The sequence below is a fragment of the Pseudopipra pipra genome, chromosome Z, assembly GCF_036250125.1.
Source record: "Pseudopipra pipra isolate bDixPip1 chromosome Z, bDixPip1.hap1, whole genome shotgun sequence".
Classification (NCBI taxonomy): domain Eukaryota; kingdom Metazoa; phylum Chordata; class Aves; order Passeriformes; family Pipridae; genus Pseudopipra; species Pseudopipra pipra.
In genome coordinates, this window is record NC_087581.1 from 70,925,647 (window position 1) to 70,948,201 (window position 22,555).

General features: G+C 39.0%; 1 protein-coding gene across 1 annotated transcript in view; it reads left to right on the forward strand.

Annotated features, from left to right (window-relative positions):
• The window catches only part of ROR2 (receptor tyrosine kinase like orphan receptor 2), a 147,483-nt gene that overhangs the window by 111,444 nt on the left and 13,484 nt on the right, over window positions 1-22,555 (forward strand). Inside the window, exons 3-4 of the mRNA XM_064643213.1 lie at window positions 2,664-2,951; window positions 4,018-4,048. Of these exons, the coding sequence (XP_064499283.1) occupies window positions 2,664-2,951; window positions 4,018-4,048 (319 nt within the window). The remainder of the gene's footprint in view (window positions 1-2,663; window positions 2,952-4,017; window positions 4,049-22,555) is intronic.

Genomic DNA, 22,555 nt, shown 5'->3' on the forward strand with positions numbered 1-22,555 from the left:
AAAATGCTCTAGCACTCTGTCCAGTCACATCTTGGAAACCTCCAGTGATAGGGGCTCCTCCACATCTCTGGGGAGTCTGTTCTCACTGCAAAAAAATGTCTGTGTTCTGTTGAAATGAAACATCTCCTGATGCCACTTGCACTTCTTGCTCTTTGTGTTCTCCATGTAGCTCCTTGTGAAGAGAGTCTCTGTTGTCCTTGTAGATGTCCCTTAAATACTGCAAAACTGTGATGATGCCTCCCCTGACACTTCTCTTCTATGGGTAGAAGAGACTTAACTACTTCAAGTCTTTCCTCATAGGACAGGTTCTACAGATCTTTTATCATATTGAGAGCCCTCCTCTGGACCCTCTCCTGTCTTCCTGTGTCATTCTTGAATTTTGGGGACCCGAACTGGACATAATACTCCAGGTGTGGCCTGACAGGCACTGAGTAGATTGGGATTATTGCATCTCTCTCTCTCTCTCTGCTCGTAATGACCATACGGATACAGCCCAGAATCTCAATGATGCTGATGAGAATAAACTACATACAGATTATGAAAAAGTGACAAAATATGTTGTTGTACTCTCTCAGTAACAAGCTAAGAGTGAAATAGCTGTAGAAAATTATTTTCTAACTTGTGGAAGGATTGATCATGCTGTCTTTCTTGCTGCTAGAAATGGTTATACATAAAATATTGGCTTAAGTAGAAATTTCAATCAACTCCTTCAATTTTCTGTATTAACAAGGCAATTTACTATTTTTCTGTTCCCTGCAAGAATGTTGTCATAGTAATTCTAATTCTTCATTAATGAAATTTACCTGGAAACTACAACAAATGACACTGTTGTGGTATGACATTGGTGAGAGCATTAGTGTACTTTTTCTCCCTTTTATATGACTATTTGAAAAGAAATATTTTTTGTGTTCTGACAAAATGTTTTGAAGCCTGCTAAAGATTTGTAGATTAACAATAGGGAAGCATAAAACAAAATCACAGGAAGAGTGATTATTTTATTATGGGGAAAGGATAACAAATTATTTTCCTGTAAGTTTTCAATGTATCATGGAGAACATATATTTGCGTTTACTTAAATTTCAATTTAAATTCACACTTGCCTACATTATATTATCTATTATTCATTAAAGCAGGATTTGTTTTGAAAGGCCACTGGTAGAGAACAATCCAGTTTTCCAGCAAAATCTGGCTTTGCAAATTCATTATATCCTGATGTTTCTACTGCTCCCTTCTCCAGTGGTATACCTAGCCATTACACAAGAACTGATTTCCTGGTCCTGTCAAACATAAATCAAAGCAGAACATCAATTTTCTGAAGGTATTTCAGCAATTAGACTGCAAATGTTGACCACTGTATTACTGGTGTTAGATTCCTGCACAATAATACACTATTTCTTAATTAAACAATTGCAGAATAGTCTGATAGGAGATGGCACATGCGGACATCCATCAAAGTTGTATGATATTTGGATCCAACTGACACAAAAATGTAATATAATTTGAAGTATTCCTGATGCTTTATGTCTAGCTGGTATAAATTCACCAAAGCAAACATATGAGCATGACAGCTGGATACTTTTCTTACCTGTTTTGACAATCACATTATTGTTCCAGTGGAATTACATGCCTTCAAGCTGTCAGTGTGTGATGTGTGTCAGTTGCAGCACTCCTTTGCAGGACCAAATTAAATTTAAAAATAATAATCTACCAAAGATTCGACTGTCAAGTTTTGACAGTGTTCTTCCCTCAGTTCTTTCTCTTTTTTTATCACTCAGAATTCACCAATACACCCTATGTGCTTCTTGACAAGCCCTTTGTTTTCAATGAACCTCAAATTAGTGCTTGTGTAAGTTTTCACTTAAAAAAAACTAAACCCACTAAACCTTATTACACAATACCCATACAGACCTTTCTTTCTCCAGTTTAATCACTATTTTTGGACTTGCTGTAAAAAAACGACACTCTGTGATCAAATTAAAAATGCCCTCTATTTCACAGGTTACTTCTTCAATTGAGACATCATTTCTTTAAACTGAGTGTAAGACATAGCATTACAATTTAATTATTAGATAGGCCTGCCCAAATCAGACTAATTTTAAGATTTTCTTGAGTAACTGGCAAGTTGAATTAATATCTAAAAGCAACTTTTCCAGTGGTAGTTATTTTTAAGACAAATCCATGATAAGATTTACTACTTCTTACTTCTTCCAAGTAAGAAGATAAAGTGGTAAACTTACAATAATATTCCAGTATGGTTACATTTGGGATTACTCTTTTATGGAATAAGGATGTATTTTGCTGTTAGAACAGAACAGAAAAGCATTAGATGTACGCAAGGATGTTAAGCATGTGAGATGTAGAAAAAGTCATTACTGCTTCAAGATAAGTGTCCACAAAGGGTGTAAGGATTGTAATGGTATCAATTCTTTCTTGACCTTCTAATCTGCATATCTACCTGCACACCAACAGGAAGTCAGCCATGAAAGACAAATAGGAGTGTGATGCTGTGGTCTCCTTAGGACAGTGAATTGTATTTTCTTGAGTATGTGCCTGAAAGAAAACTGAAGCTGTTTCCAAGCTTCTCTGTTAATAGAGTGCCTTTGGGTAGGCTTTTATCACAACACAACTGAAGTCTGATCTTTCATGACCTTTTATCCTCTTAGGTTACTTCCTGACCTTTTTGGAACCAGTAAACAATATCACTGTAGTCCAGGGGCAAACAGCAATCCTCCACTGCAAGGTAGCAGGAAATCCATCTCCAAATGTCAGATGGCTAAAAAACGATGCTCCAGTGGTTCAGGAGCCGAGACGGATCATCATCAGAAAAACAGATTATGGTTCACGACTGAGAATCCAGGATCTGGATACCACAGACACAGGATACTACCAGTGCGTGGCTTCGAATGGCATGAAGACAATAACTGCAACAGGAGTGTTGTTTGTCAGGCTTGGTGAGTTCCTGGCTTTCATAATTACTCAGTCTGCTTTATAGACTAGGTATTAGTTTTCACAATAGCATAAGGAGAAATTAATTTGATGTTTTAAGAAGAATTCTCAACACAAAAGGAAATAAATAAATTGATGGCCTGGTGCCTCTCTCCTAGCACAGAACTTCTTGGTTGAACTTGATGCCCCTTTACTGGTAATAAAAGAAAGTAATTACAGATGTAAAGGTCTGTAATACATAGTGAATAAAAAAAAATTGAAGAAGTGCACATATAAAATACAAAATGGTAACATTTCATTGCCTGGAGTTTTCACTCTACTACTTAACTCAGTCTGTAAAAAAAAAAAGTACTGAAGGGAAGGAAGAGAAGCAGTTTTCTATTTGATGTTCACAGTGCTGGGCCCATCCTTGTGAAATATCACTTCTGTACAGCCTGGCCTCCAGTTCTGTCCTTCAACAGGTGAAGTTAACAACACACCTGTCAAGAAGTACTTCTGTTGCATTTTTGAGACTTAATCATCCAGCCCAAAAGCCAAGCTTTTATTTAGTTTGCCTCTGGAGCAATGGGAAAAAAATTTCCAGATAAATTTTTCTAAAAATTTATTCTAACTTTGTAATGTAAATAGTTAACTCCACGGTTTAGTTTGTAGTGATTCCCTAAATGCTGGGTATTGAACCTTGTTCCTGCTGTGATAAAAATTGTGTATCCCCTTGCCACACCATGAACTCTGAGAGTAAGCCTGAGGTAAGGCTCGTTAAAAGGTAAGTGATGTGTCAAGATAACACTTTGTCTTTTTAACAACCTGTGTTTTTATGGTGAAAGATATTTTCTAAAAATATTAGGTCCACTGAAGTTGCTTCCTGAGCAGACAGTAGATTCATCTGATTTTTATTTGTGGCCCTGAAAATAGCAATATATAATTATGTGCAGGAATGCAGAGGGTTTTGTTTGAATCTTGAGACAAACTTTCCTTAAAGGGACAGTTTCCTTCAGATTGTTATTGACTTTTTTTATGATGTTGTCCTTGGGCTGAACTTGTCAGCAATGCTTGTTTGTTTTATGTTTACAGGTCCAACAAACAGCCCGAATCATAATCTTCAGTAAGTACTCTTTGGAAAATTACTTAATTGATCACTTTTGTTCTGTAAGAGTTTCGTTCATAAACTCTGTAAACACTACCTTCAACGACAGTGTTCTTGCTAAAATTAGCTAATTTGATCAAAAACTCACAGAATGGAAGAACCTTTTTCAGACAGAGGTAGCGTTGTGTTACAGTAGGTTTTGATTTGGTTGAGTTTTCTTGAGAAACTTCTACTTGCTTATTTCGTGTTTTGGACAAGCAAAATACCACAAAGTCACAATGTTTGAACAGTAATTGTTTACAGGGCAAGTATGGGCTAGAAGAGTGGTTAAAAATGAATGGGTAAAATGCTTGGGTTGCTGTGGTTGTAAATTTACCCATGTTTTATACTCTTATAACTTGAAAAGTCTGGTAAAACAAGACTAGAATCCTGTCTCTGAGTAGCTAAGTAAACCCCCTGTTTTTTAGTGTCATTTTGACTTGAGTGATTTGTTTTGGTGATTTCTCTAAGACTCCTGAGCTCACTTGCTGATCCAGTTGTAAGAATGAAAATAGAACCGTAGAATGGTCTGGATTGCAAGGTACCTCAAAGATCATCTAGTTTCAACCCTCCTACCTTGGACAGAGACACCTTCCACTAGATCAGGTTGCTCAAAGCCCCATCCAGTATGGCCTTGAACACTTCCAGGGATGGGGCATCCACAGCTCATCCAGGCAACCTGTTCCAGTGCGGAGTAAAGAATCTCTTCCTAACACCCAAGCTAAACCTGCCCTCTTCTAGCTAAAAGTCATTGCACCTTGTCCTGCACTATCTACCAGTGTAAGAAGTCCCTCTCCTTCCTTTCCATAAGAACCCTTTAAGTACTGGAAGGTCCACAAAGCCTTCTCTGTTCTCTAGGCCAAACAACTCCAGCTGCCTCAGCCCATCTCCATCCCTCTGATCATCTTCATGGCCCTCCTCTGGAACACTGTGACAGACCCACATCATTCTTGTGCTGAGGATTCCAGAGCTGAATGCAGCACTCCGGGAGGGGTCTCATGAGGGCAGATAGAGGGGAAGAATCACTTCCCTTGATCTGCTGGCTATGTTGCTTTTGATGCAGCCCAAGATGTAGTTGGCCTTCCGCGCTGTGTGCACACTATTGACTCGTATCCAACTTCTCATCCACGAAAACCCCAAAGTCCTTCTCCACAGGACTTCTCTCAATGACTTCTTCTCCCAGTCAGTACTCATGTCTAGGATTGTCCCAACCCAGCTGCAGAACCTTGCACTTGGACTTACAGAACTTTATGAAATTTTCATGGGCCCACTTCTCAAGTTTGTCCGAGTCCCTCTGGATGTCATGTCATTGTTCTGTTGTGTCAACTGCTCAACTTTGCATCATCTACAGACTTGCTGAGGCTGCACTCAGTCCCACTGTCTGTGTCACTGATGAAGACATTGAAGAGCAGTGGTTCCAAGACAAAGCCCTGAGGGACTCCACTCATCACTGGCCTCCACCTGGACACAGAGCCATTGACCAGAAATCTATAGCTGCATCCATCCATCAGTTCCTTATCCACTGAATAGTCCATCAAATACATGTCTCTCTAATTTGCAGATAAGGATGTCATGTGGGATGATATCAAGCCTACAGAAGTCTGGATAGATGGCATCTGTTGGTCTTCTCTTGGCGACCATTGCCATTACTCCATCACAGGCCACAGATTGGTCAGGCATAATTTGCCCTCAGTAAAGCAATGCTGGCTGTCTCAGATCACCTCCTTGTCTTTTATGTGCCTTAGCATATCTTCTAGGAGGATCTGCTCCGTGATCTTCCCAGGCACAGAGGTGAGGCTCACCCGTCTGTAGCTCTCCAGATCTTCCTTTCTTCTCTTTCTGAAAATGGGAATGGCGTTTCCTTCTTCCGTTCACCAGTGACTTCACCTGACCACCGTGACTTTTCAAATATGATGAAGAGTAGTTTGGCAACAACATCAGCCAGTTCCCTCAGGGCCTTTGGATGCATGTCATCAGGTCCCATAGGCTTGTGGACATTCAGCTTCATCAAGTGGTCCCAAACCTGCTCTTTGCTTATAGTAGGTGGGACACTTCTCCCACACTCACCGAGATGATCAAGGACTTGAGACAAGCAGGAAGCCTGACTGAGATAAAAAACTCATTGAGTATCTCAGCCTGCTCCTTATCAGTCACCACCAGTTCATCCTTCCTTGCTACTGGAAGAATCGAGGAAATCACTACCTATGCTCCTGATCTCTCTTCCAATTTTCCCAGGGCTCTGAAGTCTCTTGATTGCCCTCGGACTTCTCTTTGTTATTTCATTGCTGCCAGTTTGAACAGCCAATAGTGCAAAGTAATCAGAGGTCCTCGTTAGACTGGGGAGTTTTCCAGTAATGTCCCTCACCCGAGCCCCTGGGAGACAGCAGACTGCCCTGTGAGTTGGGTCCAGTCTGCTTATCAGACCCTCCATTCCCCTTAGAAGGGAGTCTCCTATTACAACTACCCTTCTTTTCCTCTTAGAGGAGGTCTTGATGGGTTGTACAGCTGGTGTTGTTTTAGGAGGCCCCAGTACCTCAGAAGTACCTTCACCCACCTCATCAGTTGTCTGGCTCTCTACTTCCAGAGCCTCATACCTGTTGTAGAAGGTTCCAGTCCTACCTGTCATTTTGAGGAGGAGGAACCTTCCTTCTGGCACATGCAGTGACCCCCTTCCAGCCTTCATCTTTAACAGACCCTTGACTGACAGCCCTTTGACTAATTTCCCTGCAGGGTTCCGAGCCCACCTGCTTCTCCACTACATGCCTCTCTCTCCTACACACTTTTGTTATTAATATTGTTGCTGTTACTCTTGGTTTTCTTATCTCATTGCTGTTTCCAGGAAATTGTTCTCATCTCAGCCTGTGCTCTTTACCCTTTGTGCTTCCAGTTCTCCTCTCCAGCCCCCTGCAGGGGGAGGGGGAGGAGGGACCATCCTTTGCAGTGGTTCCAGTGGGAACACTAGATTGGAGAATACAATTCCTAAAGCATGGTACAATATGATAGAGATTTAACTAGTTTTCATATTTTCTTATAATTGATTGAAATTAGCTGTTCATGACAGAGTACACAAAAAAATATGTAATCACTTTTGTAACACTAAAATACTGCTTCAGATCTTATATCACTTTAGAAAACTGTTATGCACCTGCTCTACAAAAGAAAAAATTAGTGAGATGCCAGGAAGCTGTCTGATCTTTTATGAGATCAGAAAGGAGAGACTGGTACAAGAGGCAGCAAAATGAAATAACTCGTAATGAAGCTCTGAACTGAAGTTCAAAGATCAGTCCTCAAATGTGACTGAAGCATAGTTAGCTTTGAGCATAAGGTGTAAAACTGGGAACCACGTTTTACATTTATTCATTTTTTGTTATAGAGTAAGTAATTAATCTGATTTCTCTTGGTTTCCCTAGTATTTTCCAAATGCTTCACCTGTACTGAGGATGAACTTACTAATATTTTACAAGTATCAACATAAATAAAACATTTCAAGTAGTACAGTGAAAAAAATTAAATTCCTATGTATGTGACATGTAGTTCTTAGTTATATGCTCTCTCTTATTTGGAAGTGAATTAGGGTTCCCAAGCCATCTTTCATCCTGACTTTGCCTAGGTTTTGAATGCTTTGCTATTCAACCTTTACTGGTTTTGAACGTGAAATTAAAACAAAGAAAGAAATAACTCAAAAAGGAAAAAAGATCTGTCATTTGACTTATGAAACTTCACAATGGGTCTTGTACCATTGATATTGGTGCTGGACTTGGAAGCAGTAGTGTGCCATCATTGTTTTGGACCTGCCATTAAAAGGTGAAGTGAGGTAGATTGTAATCTACTGCTGGTAGATTATTTTCTTTTTAATATCCAATAGATTGAAGAGGAAGCTGAAACTTCAGAAGAACAAGGTCAGGTCAAAGGTCTAGTGGGAAGTCATGAGGGACTTATCGTAGGAGGTCCCAGAGCTTTTGGGCATTACAGATCTTTGCTTCATTGCATGACTATTTCGGTTTCAATTTTTTTTTCCGTTTCCTGCTTAATCAGGTTTTACCCACCTTTCCAAAGTTCCTATCTTTCTTCTGATGCTGTCTTTTTTTTTTTTTAATTATCTTTTCACAGTTATTCCAGATGTTCCTCTGTTCCATGCCTCCTGAGTCCTTCAAATAAAATGCCGTGTTTTGGCAGTATAACTGTTTTCTTCTCGAAAACTGTGATTTTTTTATTTTTTTTTTGACTGAATATTTTGCATAAAAACACATGGGTCATTTTGTGAGCCAGAAAAAGGCAAAAGAATATCTAACTGCTTGGAAAGAGCTCTTAGGGAACAAAGGACTCTTTCTGTTTGCTGTGTGCACGGTGCAGTCTTGCGTTGAGTCGCATGAGAGCTGTTACTGCTGGTAGTAATGTTTCAAAAAAGACATGCTTCAGTGGGAACACCGAAACATAAAACCATTGCAACTCGGTTTAAAACTATACCTAGTGAATTTTTAAGGGGTAAGAAGCATTACCTATGTAGATACCATCTAGCAAGGTATTTTTACGCAGTCCGTGCTGTGGATTTCTAGAAATTATCTACAATTAAAGATTGACAGAGATCAAACGTGTGTTATGCAGTCAGACCTGCCAGTGCAAAAAAAGGGTCCTGACCTTCAGGGTACCGAAGTTGAGATGTTTTCACAAAAACCTGAAAGTAATAGTTTTCAACCAAATATTTAGTCTTCAGTTGCTGCGGATTTTTTTGAGAGATCTTTATTTTCTGTTAAGGCCCATATGTGTAAAAATTTCTAGGGATTTTTCTGTAGAAATAGAAAAATAGAATCTATCGAAATTATTTATCAAAAGTATTAAAATTATCAAAAGTACTAGTAGCTGGTACAAATTAACTTACAAAGGAAATCAAATCAAAACACAGTCAAAAAAATAGTCTCTGACTAGAGTTTGCTGTCCAGAGGACTGTGTTATTAGAGGACCCTTTCACTAGAGTATGACCCAGCAATCCTTTCTCTTACTGCATTGTGCTTTTACCTTTTGTATCATTAGCATTATTAGCCTTTTCTATTCAAAAGAGGGACATCCTGTCTGTTCAGAAAGGTGCAAGTGTGCGAAAATAAAATAAATGGTTAGCAAATATCAGAATTTTTTTTTTATATGACATAAAATAAAACAACGGATGTTAATCTCTTGGAGTCTCAAGAGTAGGTGGGCAGAAACAGTTCCCTTCCCTTCTAGAAGTGTTGGTTTTACAGGATAAATTAATTCTAAAAGTTTGTATGTTCTCTAGTCTAACATATTTTCTTTTGAATCAAATGGTTAGACTGAATTTTACCCATCGGGCAAATTCCTGTTTTGAAGCAGTTCAGATTACTTATTAAGGCTGTAGTGGTGCCACCTTGAAGGGAACTTGGGATGGAAGATATCTGGCAGTTTGTTGGCTTTTAGGGCTTCTGGAAAATCTAGTGAGACTTTAGCAGAAGTGAGGAAGGCACAACAGAATACAGGCAGAAGGAAGAACCTATAAGCTCAGCCCTTGCAAAGTGTAGGTGAAACTGGCTCTGTTGCCAGTCCTTCACGTTTCCCTACATGACCTTTCTGCAATCTGCTCAGGATACCAGGAGGCAAACATTTCCATCCAGGGCCCTGTGCAGGGGAACTGGGCTTTTCAAAAAACTTTTGAGAAGTCCTTGTTTTATTGAATGCTGGCTAAGATCAATTCTCGGTTTGCAGCCTTTGATGCCAGTATGGTGGACCCTTAGAAGGAGAAATTGGTGGGAAGAAACACTGTCATCAAATAGAAATTACCCATTACTTTGGGGAGGAATTTTTGATATATTAATCACTCTTAATACATTTGCATGCTCTCATGCCTGATTTTCTTCAAATAGTTTCAGACAACAGTTAAATTTTTAAGGATTCAGTCCATTGAAGAAAAGTGATGAAGCAATTGTGGTTGAGAAGAAAAAGCAGTTCTTTCAAACAGTGGAAAACAGAATGTTTAAAAACTAGTAATGCATGTCTGTTAAAACTCTAATGAGGAATCCTGCGATGGGCAATTTATTTTCCATGGTCAGCATATCCCATGGCTTTTATTACATAGCCAAAGCACACTTTTTCTGTGACCCCTTTGGGGAACTTCTGCATGATGTGAGGGGCACTCATACACCTTTATGATGGGAACAGATATCTTTTCATCATGTGATGAATCTCCATGTAATTATAAGATGGAAAAGAGAATATAGGGTCTTGGTAAAGAAGGTGGAAAGGAGTGAATCATCAGAATGTTTTACCCTCAGACCACCTCCCTGCCCATGACTGGGGTCTTCCAGGTAAAAGACAGTAGCTGAGGGGGCAAATAGTTTTGTATACTGAATCTGTCTGGCAAACCAAAGGTACCTAACATCATACTAAAAAGGAGGAATGCTTTCCTTACCATCAAACAACACCACCACTCGTATCTTCCTCCTCTCCACAGGTGGGGTGGCAAATATTCTTTACTCTCAGTGCAGTTCATTCACTGATGACATTGTTAATCTTCTAAATTATGCAAGATTGTCTTAAAATTCACATAAACAGATGTTTTTATAACCAGTACAGTGTTGTCTCAACTCTGAATTACACTGTTAATTGAGGCCCATGAGAACCAGGTGTTTGATGATGGATCTCCTCCAGAATGACATGCAACGCCTTTTGTTTCATCAAAATATTCACAGGGCAGAGACAACCATATTTGAACTATATATATTTTTCTAAGATGTTTGTGGTAACAAGTTGAATTTACAGAATAAGCGCATACTTTGTGTTCTCGTTTCCTGTTTTAATCAAGGCAGAAGAAGGATTTAGTGATTAAAACACTGGACTGTAATTTTAGAGGTCTGGATTCAATTTCTGACTGTACTCCTGTCTCCATGTGTGATTGCAGCAAGTTGTTTAACCTTTGTCTCTCCATGTTTTGTGTATCAAATGGAGGTGGTGGATCTTGGGAATTTTTTGCCTTCCTCCACTATAGGATTATCTCAAAATGCTTAAGATACACTCTCTCCCTATAAAGCATGGAATGTTATTCCTATTTTACGAGTGATGAACTGAGGCACAGATTATCTCGGGCTGTTGTATATTAAACAGCATGTGTTTGTCTTGGCAGATTTCCTGACTCCCTGACAATCCAATTTGGGGATCTGGCTGGAACATGCTGCAATTCCCTCACAGCCCCCGTGTGTCAGTTTCCTTTTTTCTCTCAAGGTCGGGGGAAGGCTGTATTTCACCCTTCTGTGGGTTTGGGGCTCCTTTCAGGGGATTTGGATTCACAATCTCAGATCTGCATCTGGCTTCATCAGTTTAAATATCCTTCGACAGTCTCTCAGGCCCAGACAGGAAATTTGGAGCAAGGAGGAAACTAAAACCAAGGTTGCACTAAATGATTTTGCATACTCTTTTCTCTCTTAGCTATCTTAGAGCATAATTTTTCAGTTTTTCCTCTTGTTATGTAGGATACAGCCTAGTAGAGCTCATAAGCACACCATGTCACAAATTAGCCCATAACTGAAAATTATACTCTCTTCTGCCCAGAGACGTAGGGTGTACTCAGAGGAAGCTGACCCTCTGTCTTGTAATAAAAACTGAATTTTTTACCCTAATATTACTTAAATGTTTCCAAAAAATAATTTTTTTTCTTACTTAAAACCCCAGAATATGTTTAATATCTTAAAGACGCATAATACGTGAAATTCAGGACAGAGTTTAAAAGCAGTGGAAGTACTGTTTTGGTTTGGTTTGCTTTGCACCACTCCATATCCCAGCTTCCTCCCACACTACATAGTTTCTTCAGCTTTAATCTTCCACTTAAATGTTTTCTAGTCACCAGTAAATAAATGATGAACAATCTAATGCATTTTGTATTATTTAGTGATAGCAGTAAAAATTCAGTGTGCTTACAAAATTGATCAATTTTAGAAGCCAGATGTGTATTTAAACTAATATGCATAACATCCTGGAGCAGACAGAGGTGTCTGTACTCCTGCAGCTTGTTATCTGGGGAAGCTATTTCAAGTGGGAGGTTTTTTTGCCTTCCCATCAGAAGAATGGAAAACAAAAGAAAGAAGCTGACAGGGAATGTATAGGGGGAAAAGGATAATAGGTGTCTTTTATGCTCACTAATCCATATTGTTCAGAAACCCCCCCAAAACAAAAGGAAGCCAAGCATATTCAAAGATAGATCTGCAGGAAAGCTTTACCTTCTTCGTGCTACTGTATAAATCAAGTGTCCTTGTATAAATTAAAGTGTAATGCAATGACTTTGCACTGCCCTACAGAGAGAGACTGGTTGCAAAGACAAGAGAGCAACCCTACGGGACTTGCCTGTAGTTGGGCAAGATTTCCCTTAGAAAGAAGAAGAAATTAGTTACATTTCTTATAGTTGAGCTAGCTTAGGGTTAAATGTAGAAAGCACCTTCCCACCTTGACAGAGGTGCTGTCAAGAAACTTTCAAAAGGATTGGATGAAGCATTATGTAATGAGGGTAATATGTGGGGTTACAAACATGCAATACACCAAAGCACACAAATACTTTCTTTCCTGAGAGTTCTGCTTCTCAAAATTCAGACATTTAGCTTGTAGGTGGATATTAAAGGAAGCTGATGGTTTCCTGCAGGTGGGAATTCACCCACGTGCAGCCTGTGTGCTGGGAGAGCCTGCTTCCTTCTCTGCAGAGCAGTGGCTGGGTTTTTGGTAGCCAACAGGAAAGCTGTAAGGTGCAACACTTAAGATGTGCAACACACAGCAACGAGCCAATTACAGCTCTGACTTTGTAAATACGTGACTCCAATACCCTCTTCCAGCAAATTCCAGATCAGCAGCAGGTGCTTAGGTTTGAGCTGCTCAGAGGAACAAGTTTCATTAAACTACCAAAGAAGTAAGACTTGTTATTCCCTTTAAGGATATATGTAAATTGATATTCAAAGTAGTAATGGCCCTCGGGCTTTTGGCAAGTAGCTACTGCAGCTGTTGGACATCCCTGATATAATCAGCAATCTTTAGTGTGTTTGGATTCTACTTCTCTCTCCCTCCCCTACTCTCATTCGTTCAGTGGCTTAAATGGCTTTCAAAGTATTTATTGTATGTCTTACAAAAGGACAGCTATATGTCCCTGAGACTTCCTGTAGGCATTTGATGCCACATTGAGTTTAATTAGAGTTCCTTAGGATGCTGAATAGCCTCTAAGTGCATACAAGGAAAGGGTAAACGTTGTAGTTAGGCACAAAGATAAAGGAACGCTATTCTAATGAAAAGTAGGTAATTTAACCAAACGAGATAATGCTGGAACACCACACCATAAATCATCCTTTCAATTTTTATGCCTTTATGGTTAGTTTTTCCCTACTTTTGTATTATTGTGTTCTCTATTTCAGTTTGAAAGAGCCAAACAAACTGTAGATGCAATTAATTTAGTGTACTTGAGAAAAGGTCGAATAGATGGTTTAGCTGGTAAAATTTGAACAATTCTACTCAAAACTAAATAACATTAAGAGTGATGGAAGGGATTGCTTTTAAAAAGGAGAAAGAAAGTGTGGTGAGGAAATCCGCTCTTACAAATTGATACTGCTCTGTTAAAGCAGTATCTGAAGTATTTGAGGTAATGCTGCTCTAAATATAAGGTGGCAAGAAGCGTATCATCAACTGTTTCTCACACTCCTCAAAGAGCTTATTCATAGGTCTTCCATTTCTCATTTTGTTCACTCTGATGACATAGGAGAGGAAAAGGATTACTCTAGGTGGGACAAAAAGGGTGATATACCTCATAATCTTTGCTTTTATGAATAAGTGTGCACACACATAGACATACTTCCCTCTTCCCCCAGTTTTTCTAACAGTTCAATTTGCAGGCCAGAAAGGGTGTTTACTCCTGCCTCACCATGCCTTTCCTCATGCTGGGAGGTGTCTCCTTAGTTCCGCAGGCTGACCTGCATACAGAAACCCTTATACTTTAATCTGACTCAGTTTTGCAAAATTATGTGGACAAACCTCCGTTTTTACGACAGCGTAGTAGTTCCAGATTACAAAACAATGATAGAGGGGTAAAGAGAAGGAATAGGAAAGAATGCATTAGAATATAAATACAATACAATACAGTAGCTCCAACTGGCAGGGAACTACAAGAGTCATTTAGTCCGACTTCTTGGTCACTCCATGGTTGGCAAAAGTTAAAGCCTGTTATTAGGGACCTCTCTTTAAGGCACTGATAGGCATGGGACATCAACCACCTCTTTGGGGAGCCCGTTGCAGTTTGACCACCCTGCTGGCAAGGAAATGGTTCCTAACCTTTGGTCTGAACCTACCCTGATGCATCTTTGAACCATTCCCACATGTCCTGTAGCTGGATCCCAGGAAGAACAGACCAGCACTTCCCTCTCCTCCTCCCATCCTGAGAAAGCTGTGGAGAGTGGTCAGGTCACACCCCAGTGTCCTTCTCCCCAAACGTAGCCAAATTCAGAGTCCTCAGCTGCTCCTCTTTGTACATTCCTTCGAGCCCTTCCATCAGCTTTGTTGCCCTCCTCTGGATGCATTGAAGTACCTTCACTTCCCTCCCCCCTCCCCAAAGAGAAATGAAGTATTGAAAAATTCTCTGACCTCATTTTTTGAAACATCTGACCACTTGTTTAGAACTAAAAAAAAAAAAAAAAAAATTAAAAATTATCTTTGGACTGTGGAAAACTGCAGCTCAAATATGTTCTAAGAAGTAAAGAGCAGCTATGAAAATAGTCTCTAACATTGGGAATTATTCACAAACTGTAACTTTCTGCAACATTGCCTAGAATTAGTTCATATTGCACCCATAAAAAGTAACAGAGAAGCTAACAAGTATTTAGTATTGTCGCTTAGATGTTTTTAAAGATTTTTTCAGAAAAATGGAATAGGCTAATTTTTTCTTAAGTCTGGAACACTGACACTTCAGTGTTATATGGTTATAAGTATGAGTGTTTCAGTAGATTTAATAAAAATGCTCTGCAAAAGACTTTGAAGATGAATACTTGGATATAGTTATGTAACCAATTTATAGCTGATGCTGTGATAACTTCTGGCTGTTTTACAAAGCTCTCTGCTACCAGATGTATAATGGCTGTGGTAACTGAAATAGAAAAGCCACATTTGTTTTGTTTAAAAAAAAAAATAGAAGAAAGAAGGGGAGGGAAAAATGCCAGTACAGTTTTTTTCATTTTTTTTTTTTTTTCATTTGCTCAGATTCTTACGTAAGTGGCCACATTTGTAATGGCATGGTTGGTTAAAATATTTTTAATTCTGAAAAAAAAATATTTTTTTTTGGTGCAAAAATATCTTAACTTTTTAACCTCTACTAGAAAAGCCAGGAAGCACTTTGTAGAAAGCTTGTATTCCCCATCATTCAAGAAAAAAAAACCAAAATGGAAACCTTAGGGCACTTACATGAGATTTCATTTTTCTATTTTAAATTATCCCGTTTATCTTTCTTGTAACCTTCTCTTCTCTTTGGATTTATATAACTGGTTATTTTTGACCATGTTTTCATTGTCTTCTTTTCTCTCAAGACTTCCTACCTCCTGCCTGTCTTCTTGGCGTACGTGTGAAATCCCATCAGTGGCTTTAAATCAGCTAAACAATAATGTAAAATTTTTATTCGTGCGTAAAGTCTGTCTCTGTAGGTAAATTACAATGCACTAGCATCTACCTGAAAACTTACACGATTTTTTTTTTTTTAAATGACCATGTCAGGTTAGGCCCAGGTGGCATTTGTAGAGTGGGGTGAGCTTCACACTAGGGAAGGTCGGAGCAGCCTGTTGGGAGGTGAGCTGCCCTTTGCCCACCCACTCCCAGGGGTCAGAAGGGACCCCAGTTCCCAGACCAGTCCCCTTGGTGAGCCCCGACACCCACCCCTCCCTCCTTCCCTGCTTGTTAGAGGCTTTTCAGTGAGGGTCTGCTGGCCCTGCTGACTTCCCTTGTTGGTATCAGAAAAAGACAATTTATTACACAGTCATAACACACTGAGAGGAGTAACGTGCCCTAAAAAAAAAAAAAAAAAACACAACAAAAAATGGGTGGAGAGGGGACCTTATAATGGTTTCTTTGGTGAGTGAGAAGCTGGAATGCTGCATGGCAAGGTTCACGTTCCCATATGTTGAAATTATTTTTTCTGAAGGCTTTTTTCTCAATTTTCCAGTACCCGTGGTTGCAACAGAGATGTTTCTGTTAAAAATATCTGACACTCAGCAAAACAGACCTGCAGCCTTCCTGGGATTGCCAGCTGACTCACTTGATTTCAAGATTTCATCCCAACGTGCTGACACCTATGAAAGCAGAGGGAGAATTTACAAAAATGTCCACTGAAAACTTTTCTAAACTTGGAAAGCAGTAACAAATACGTGAATGCACGTGATACCATCAAACCACAGCAGCAGGGAGTGCTATCTAATGAGCATTCCGAGCAGTTTCATGTGTTCAGTTCTTTCATATACGTTTGCCTGTGAGGGCTGGGTGCTTTTCTTGTTGGAGTGAGGGAGGATTAGTTTTGTGAAAGAAACAAAGGCAAGGCCATTTTCTCTTGGTTTTATCCACTTAAATTATTGAATGGTGGTATCTTTTATCAAGGACACAGCTCAGCTAAGAGTGCTGACACCATCTAAGGCAATGCCTACTGACGAGTACAATTCGGGTCATGATTCAGTGAAGGTACATGGTTAAACCCTACTGATCTTCTCTCCCTTTTTTGTGTTTAAATGTTTTTTAAATACTTTGTATTAAAAGAATCCTCCTTTCACAGTAGCATCAGAATATATGTTTAAAGCATTATTTGGACTATGTTTCAGAGATAGGCTTTGGAGTCTGAGTTTTGTATTTAAAAATACTGATTTTATAACCCTTTGCAGAAATAATTTCAATAGTCTAAAAATTAGGTTGTTGTAAAGTTTCAAGTTGCCATTTGACAAACAAGTTGCTTTTCTTTAGATTGCCACAAACACTAAGTCCATTTGTAGCTGTTTTTTTACGAATGACATTACAATTACTTGCCCTATCTATTACCTGGCTTAAAATGCTGCCTCAAATCCTATGATTAATATGAAAAAAACCCATAATTTAATATAACTAGTGGAATAAAGATCAAGTGGGGTATTTTTACTGATCTTAAACATTGAGTCTGGAGTTTCAGTTCACAGTGTACTTTTTTTAGTAGCTAGTAGATAAATATTCCAGTCAAATGCAACACAATTTCTCTGTTCAGTAATTGTGACTTTCAGTGAATTTTTTTAAGGATTCTGTGATGTATAGTTTTCAGATAAAAAGCAAGAAATATTCAGCTAAGTTGCATGCTTGTATCTTGCTTTTTGGGTCTACTGCTACACTCAATGAGCATCTGGTAGCAAAAGTCACGGGTCATATCCATGGTGAGTGTAAATTGTCATAGGTCCATTGATTTCAACTGAGCTATGACTATTTATACAAATTCCCCTGCTTGTTAGTTTTTTACTTTTTAACACTAGACGCCTTCTTTTCTGATAGTATTTTTTACACTCCCTTAGTGTATAGGAAAAGTTTTATACCCCTCTTGTATTGTACTACTCTAAGTCTCTCTTTGAGGTGTTAACTGCATCGATGTGTGTTTCCTGATATGCCAGGGGCACTGATCTTTAGACACAGGTGAAGATGTGCAAACAGTGATTTTAAGTGCCGGAAAGGTGGGTTATTTGCAGAAACCCATGGCCAGAATTGTTTGTTCAGAGAATGGATACAGGTAGGGCAGGAAGCCTGTGGCTGTGTCCCATGATGTGGGTGCAGGGTAGTCTCCCTGCAGGCGGGGCCCCAGTGAAGCAGCCAAGTTGTCTCTGCCATCCTTTCACATCTTGGCTTCAGCAGGCAGGGCACAGGTGTGCACGTGTGGAGTATTTGGTGATTTATGGTTGGTGGGTTTTGGGATTTTTTGAGGTTTTCCTGTACACCTGGGTTTTGGAAACTATGCTAAAATCTCCAACCTGTTTGTGTGAGTTGCAGAATTTCTGGCCCATATGGGCAGAAATTATGAATGACATCAGAAGCAGCTGGCATTAGCCCAGCCTTTCAGTGGATACTAATAGCTCAAGCCATACTTGTTTTAAAATATTCCATTCTTTTCCTCTGTCAATTATTTATACCCCAGTCCTGCTGCCCTGAATGTCAGCAGTAAAACTTCTGTTGACGTTCTGTGCACTATGGGAGGCCTATGAGAAAGAGCAATTTTATAGCCCATTGTAACTATTACTTTAAAAGGCAACCCTCCTGACGAACTTTACTCCATGGTGAAACAAGGAATTGAGTGTTTTATTTGATATTTTCTCTGAAGACAAACCTGACCAGAAAGTAACAAGTGTTTTTCTACAGTAACATTAATATATATTTACTACGTTTTTGACAGGAGGCAAATTTTATAGATGTGATACAGCATATGAAAAAGCAGCACCTTTCTCCTCTCTCAGATCTTGTCGGTGACCTGTTTCTTTGGGAATATCTGGAGACATAAACTCATTTTAGCCATTGAAAAGTTATCCTCTTTCGAATAGAGTTTGCTCCCCCGCACTATGATATGATCATGTCAAGAGTAAGGGTAACAAATTACAACAGCTGTAGTGCAACATTATAAGAGGTCCTGATTTTGAGATTTGGTATAAACAAACCATGAATACATACGCATATTAAAAAAATGAAGCTCCTGATTTTTTTTGCTGCAGCTCTTTTTAATGCCCTTCCCACAAGTCAGAGTGATTTGCCTTTCTTTGATTAAACATAAACCAGTTACTCCTTTATTCTTTTTGCATTGCAGGTCATTTAACTTGTGTGCTTTCTGTTTATGAAGTAGTTACACACTGGGATAAGTAAACTCATAATGTGAAAAAACGATGCCTGCCCTTTTCCCTCTGATCTTTCCGTCAGTCATAATTATTGTCTTCACAAAGCTTCTGACATCAGTTTTCAAGTTGTAACTATCAGAAATCCTGAGACTTTTCCACAAGATGAGTGACCGTATACCAGACGTTGTATTTCTCTACCCAGAGCAAATAGGATGACATAAATAATTTTTCCTTTCGCTCGTCTATCACAGTCTAATTGTGGGTTTCTGTGCAATTGTCCTTGCTTTGCCATTCCAGTTGTAATGAAATATGAGGGGGAGTCCTAATATTCTCAGTATTTAACAGTTCTTAACTAAAACTGTTTAATCCCTGGACAGCAGGAAAGAGGGTTAAAACTTTAGATTTGTTATTTGTTGTGGGAAAATTTATTGGAAATTTTAATTGCAGTCAACTTGCTTGTGGGAAACTGCTGTAACAAAGTTTCTACTACCTTTTAAAAGTTAAGCTCTGGAATATGCTGTTATGTTCTATGAATTGGTTTAGCGTTGTTTTCTCTGGTAAATTGTAGGCTAAGGATGTGTCCTTCCATATAAATGCTAGGGTAGGTTGGTAGGGTATTATTAAATGAGATTTTTTTTCCAATGTATTCAATCAAAATTCCCTCTGAGTTTTCTGGAGGATTTCTGAGTTTCTTTTTATGGCTGATGCATTGTTGTGTCCCTTCTATTTTCAGGATAGTAGATTTAACTTACAAGTTTCTGCTGTCTTTGTAAGCAAAACTTGTAGTATGCAATCAGAATAAAGATGTCTCACTAGCAAATGAATATGTGGATACCTCTCACTTCTGCTTTCAGAATTCCCTTTGTGAACCCTTGCTAGAAATTGTTAGGTCTTCACGTGTTTTCTCTATTCTTCTGCAAAGCCACAAGGTTTGCACTTACTAGGGGCACTAAATACGTACTTAAAACTCTCATCAGACTTGGGTGTTTCACGAGGTGATTGTAGTTTTGAAGAGTTTCCATGGTGGCCTTTGTTTTACTGAGAAACTTTTTTGTTTGATATGCCCTCTGGTCTGTTCAGCTGTGACAGTTGCAAACAATAGGTGGTGTAACACAGATAGGATATAGTGTATTGTGCCCAGATGTATTCTTTCAGTATTTCAGGCTTTCCGTGAGGAAAAGCCTCTTTGTTTCCTAGATATTTTCTTTTGTAGTATTTTGCTCAGTGTTCTTTCTGTGTCACATGTGAAATTAAAGTAATGCTTAATACGAGGGTGGGGGTGGTGATGTTAACGATGTTTTTTTCTCTGACACCTAGAAATCTCTTTATATACCTCTAGAGCAGATATCTGCCTTATGGGAGTGTTCCACGACCTCCATCTAGAGAGTTTCCTATTCATGTGTGCTTTTATTCCTGTTCAGAGGCACCTGGTTCTTCCAGTTCCTCCTTTACAGAGCCAGACATCCCTGCAAGTTATGATTCCTGTCAGTGGGAGAAGTGGCACTGTACCACTGAACCTGCACCTTTCTTCTACACTGTTTGGTTAATTATCTATTTCATACAGACTTCTTCTGCCCACAAGCCTGAAGGCAGACTGTATTTAATCAGGTGTTGCAGTGCATGTGTGATAAGGAACCTGTAAATGCTTATCAGTACTTCATTCTTCAAGATGTTCCCAGACCTGGTAAACCCAATCAAATTCCATGTTGTACATAAAAGTAGTATCAGTGTTTCAGTTTTACTTTTGTGTAACAGAGATAGAAGATTCCTCTGCTTTAGTTTTATATCAGAAAGCCTAGTTCTCAACTTTATTGTGCTGGCAGATCACCTTCTGGGCCTGGAAAACTAATGGCATTCATGCTAAGCAATGGAAGTTGGCGTTTTTAGGAATAGAGGGTCTGTTAAGTCAGATTCTTTACAATTTTATTTTTAAATCCAAACTCTGGTCAAACATATGACAAGTAATCGGGATGAGAGTTCCTTCAGTTAGAGTATATACCTTCCCTCCACTCTAATTGAATGCTGAGAAAATTCAGTTTCCAGGTGCACTGCCTTTGGGGCCACCTTCCAGCAAAGGTTCAAAAAAAAAAATAAAAATCAACACTTCGGATGGGTCTGACTCTATTTTGAAAAAAAAAACAAAAACAAAACCCTATAAAAAAGGAAGAAAATCACTAGGTAAAAAAAAGTGGTGCTGCCCTGAAACGTTCAGAAGTTAAAGAACAAATGTGAGAAATTACCTGTGGTGGTTAGCTTGTAAGATTTCTGCAAGTGGAACAAATTGAACTCTTCTGGATTCCTTTTGTGGAGTCAGGTTTCTGCTTTCACCAGGGTTCTTGATCAGAGCAGATTTTATAGCTCAAGCAGCAGGAAATTGAAGAGTCGGTATTTCTGCCTATTTTCAGCAGCTTTTAATTATTTCTCTGATCAGCAACTGAATTGCTGGCATATGTTTTGGAGCATGAATCAAAGCTGCACATGGTTCCAAAGGCTCCTGTTTGAACTGAGCATGATGCTGCTCCTGTGCTATTTTATCAGATTCCCCCCCAGTTGCTTTTTGCTGCAGATTTTTTGCTGTGTGCCAAGTGTACATGTAGCTGAGGAACAGAGTACTCTGTAAGGAGACTCTTAGTGCTGCCACTTCTGCAGCTTTGTTGAAATCAAATATTTTATTCAGAAGACTAATGTAATTTTGTCCTCTCGGCAGTAGTACTAGTCAAACGGTGTTCACCGAGTTTCCTGGCCTGAGGAAGATGCATGTAGAGTAACAACCCAGCTTTTGTCAGAGTAACTGACATCAGGTTACTGTTTACTTTTGCTTGTGTCCATGGTAATGGTCATATCCAGTTTAGTTTAATCAGCAGTTGACTATAACATGGGAGCAGGGAACATATGTGTGTATTTATAGTATCGGAGCTGTGTTTAGAAGTTCCTGACAGAAATAAATAAACTGAGTAAGAGATCACACTGTTTTTGTCACCAAACCCATGCTGTTTTGAGTGCTTTTTTTTTTTTTTTTTTTTTTTTTTTTTTTTTTTTTTTAATGCTGGCAAAAGAACCCTGAACTGAGAGTTGAAGTGTGAGATACAGTTTCAGTAAGACATTACTGAATTTGCAGTCTTTCATTGCAGACTTTGTTCTGCAGGACAAGGGTATGAATTTACTTTTGGGAAAGAGGTCAGCTGGAGGTTTCATATTCATTCAGATCCTTGTGGGAATTGCTGACTTCCTATTGAGGTGGTCAAGGATCATAAAACAGACGCAGAAAAAATGTTTTGATGTTTTGATTTTTGTCACTTCTGGCATGATGCAATTGTTGCAAAATTACAGATTTTAAGAATGAAAGAATGTTACTGCAGGGAGTAGTTGATCCTAAGATGACTCCTCTACTTCATCCACTATAATCAAAAACTTACATATCTTTGTGGAAACAGAACTTGTTTCTGGGTTTGTAGACAAAATGTTGCTTTATGAATATTTAACAATCATACTCTGATAGGAAATAAGGCCAGATCTGCATAACAACTGCGTGATGCACTTAGTATCACCACGGTTTATCTAGCAGTTTATGTGGTGGATAGAGTCCTGTTAAATCATTGCCTTTCTTGGGAGTACAGGAAGAGTAAAGGTGGTCAGTGCTTCCACCTTTTGG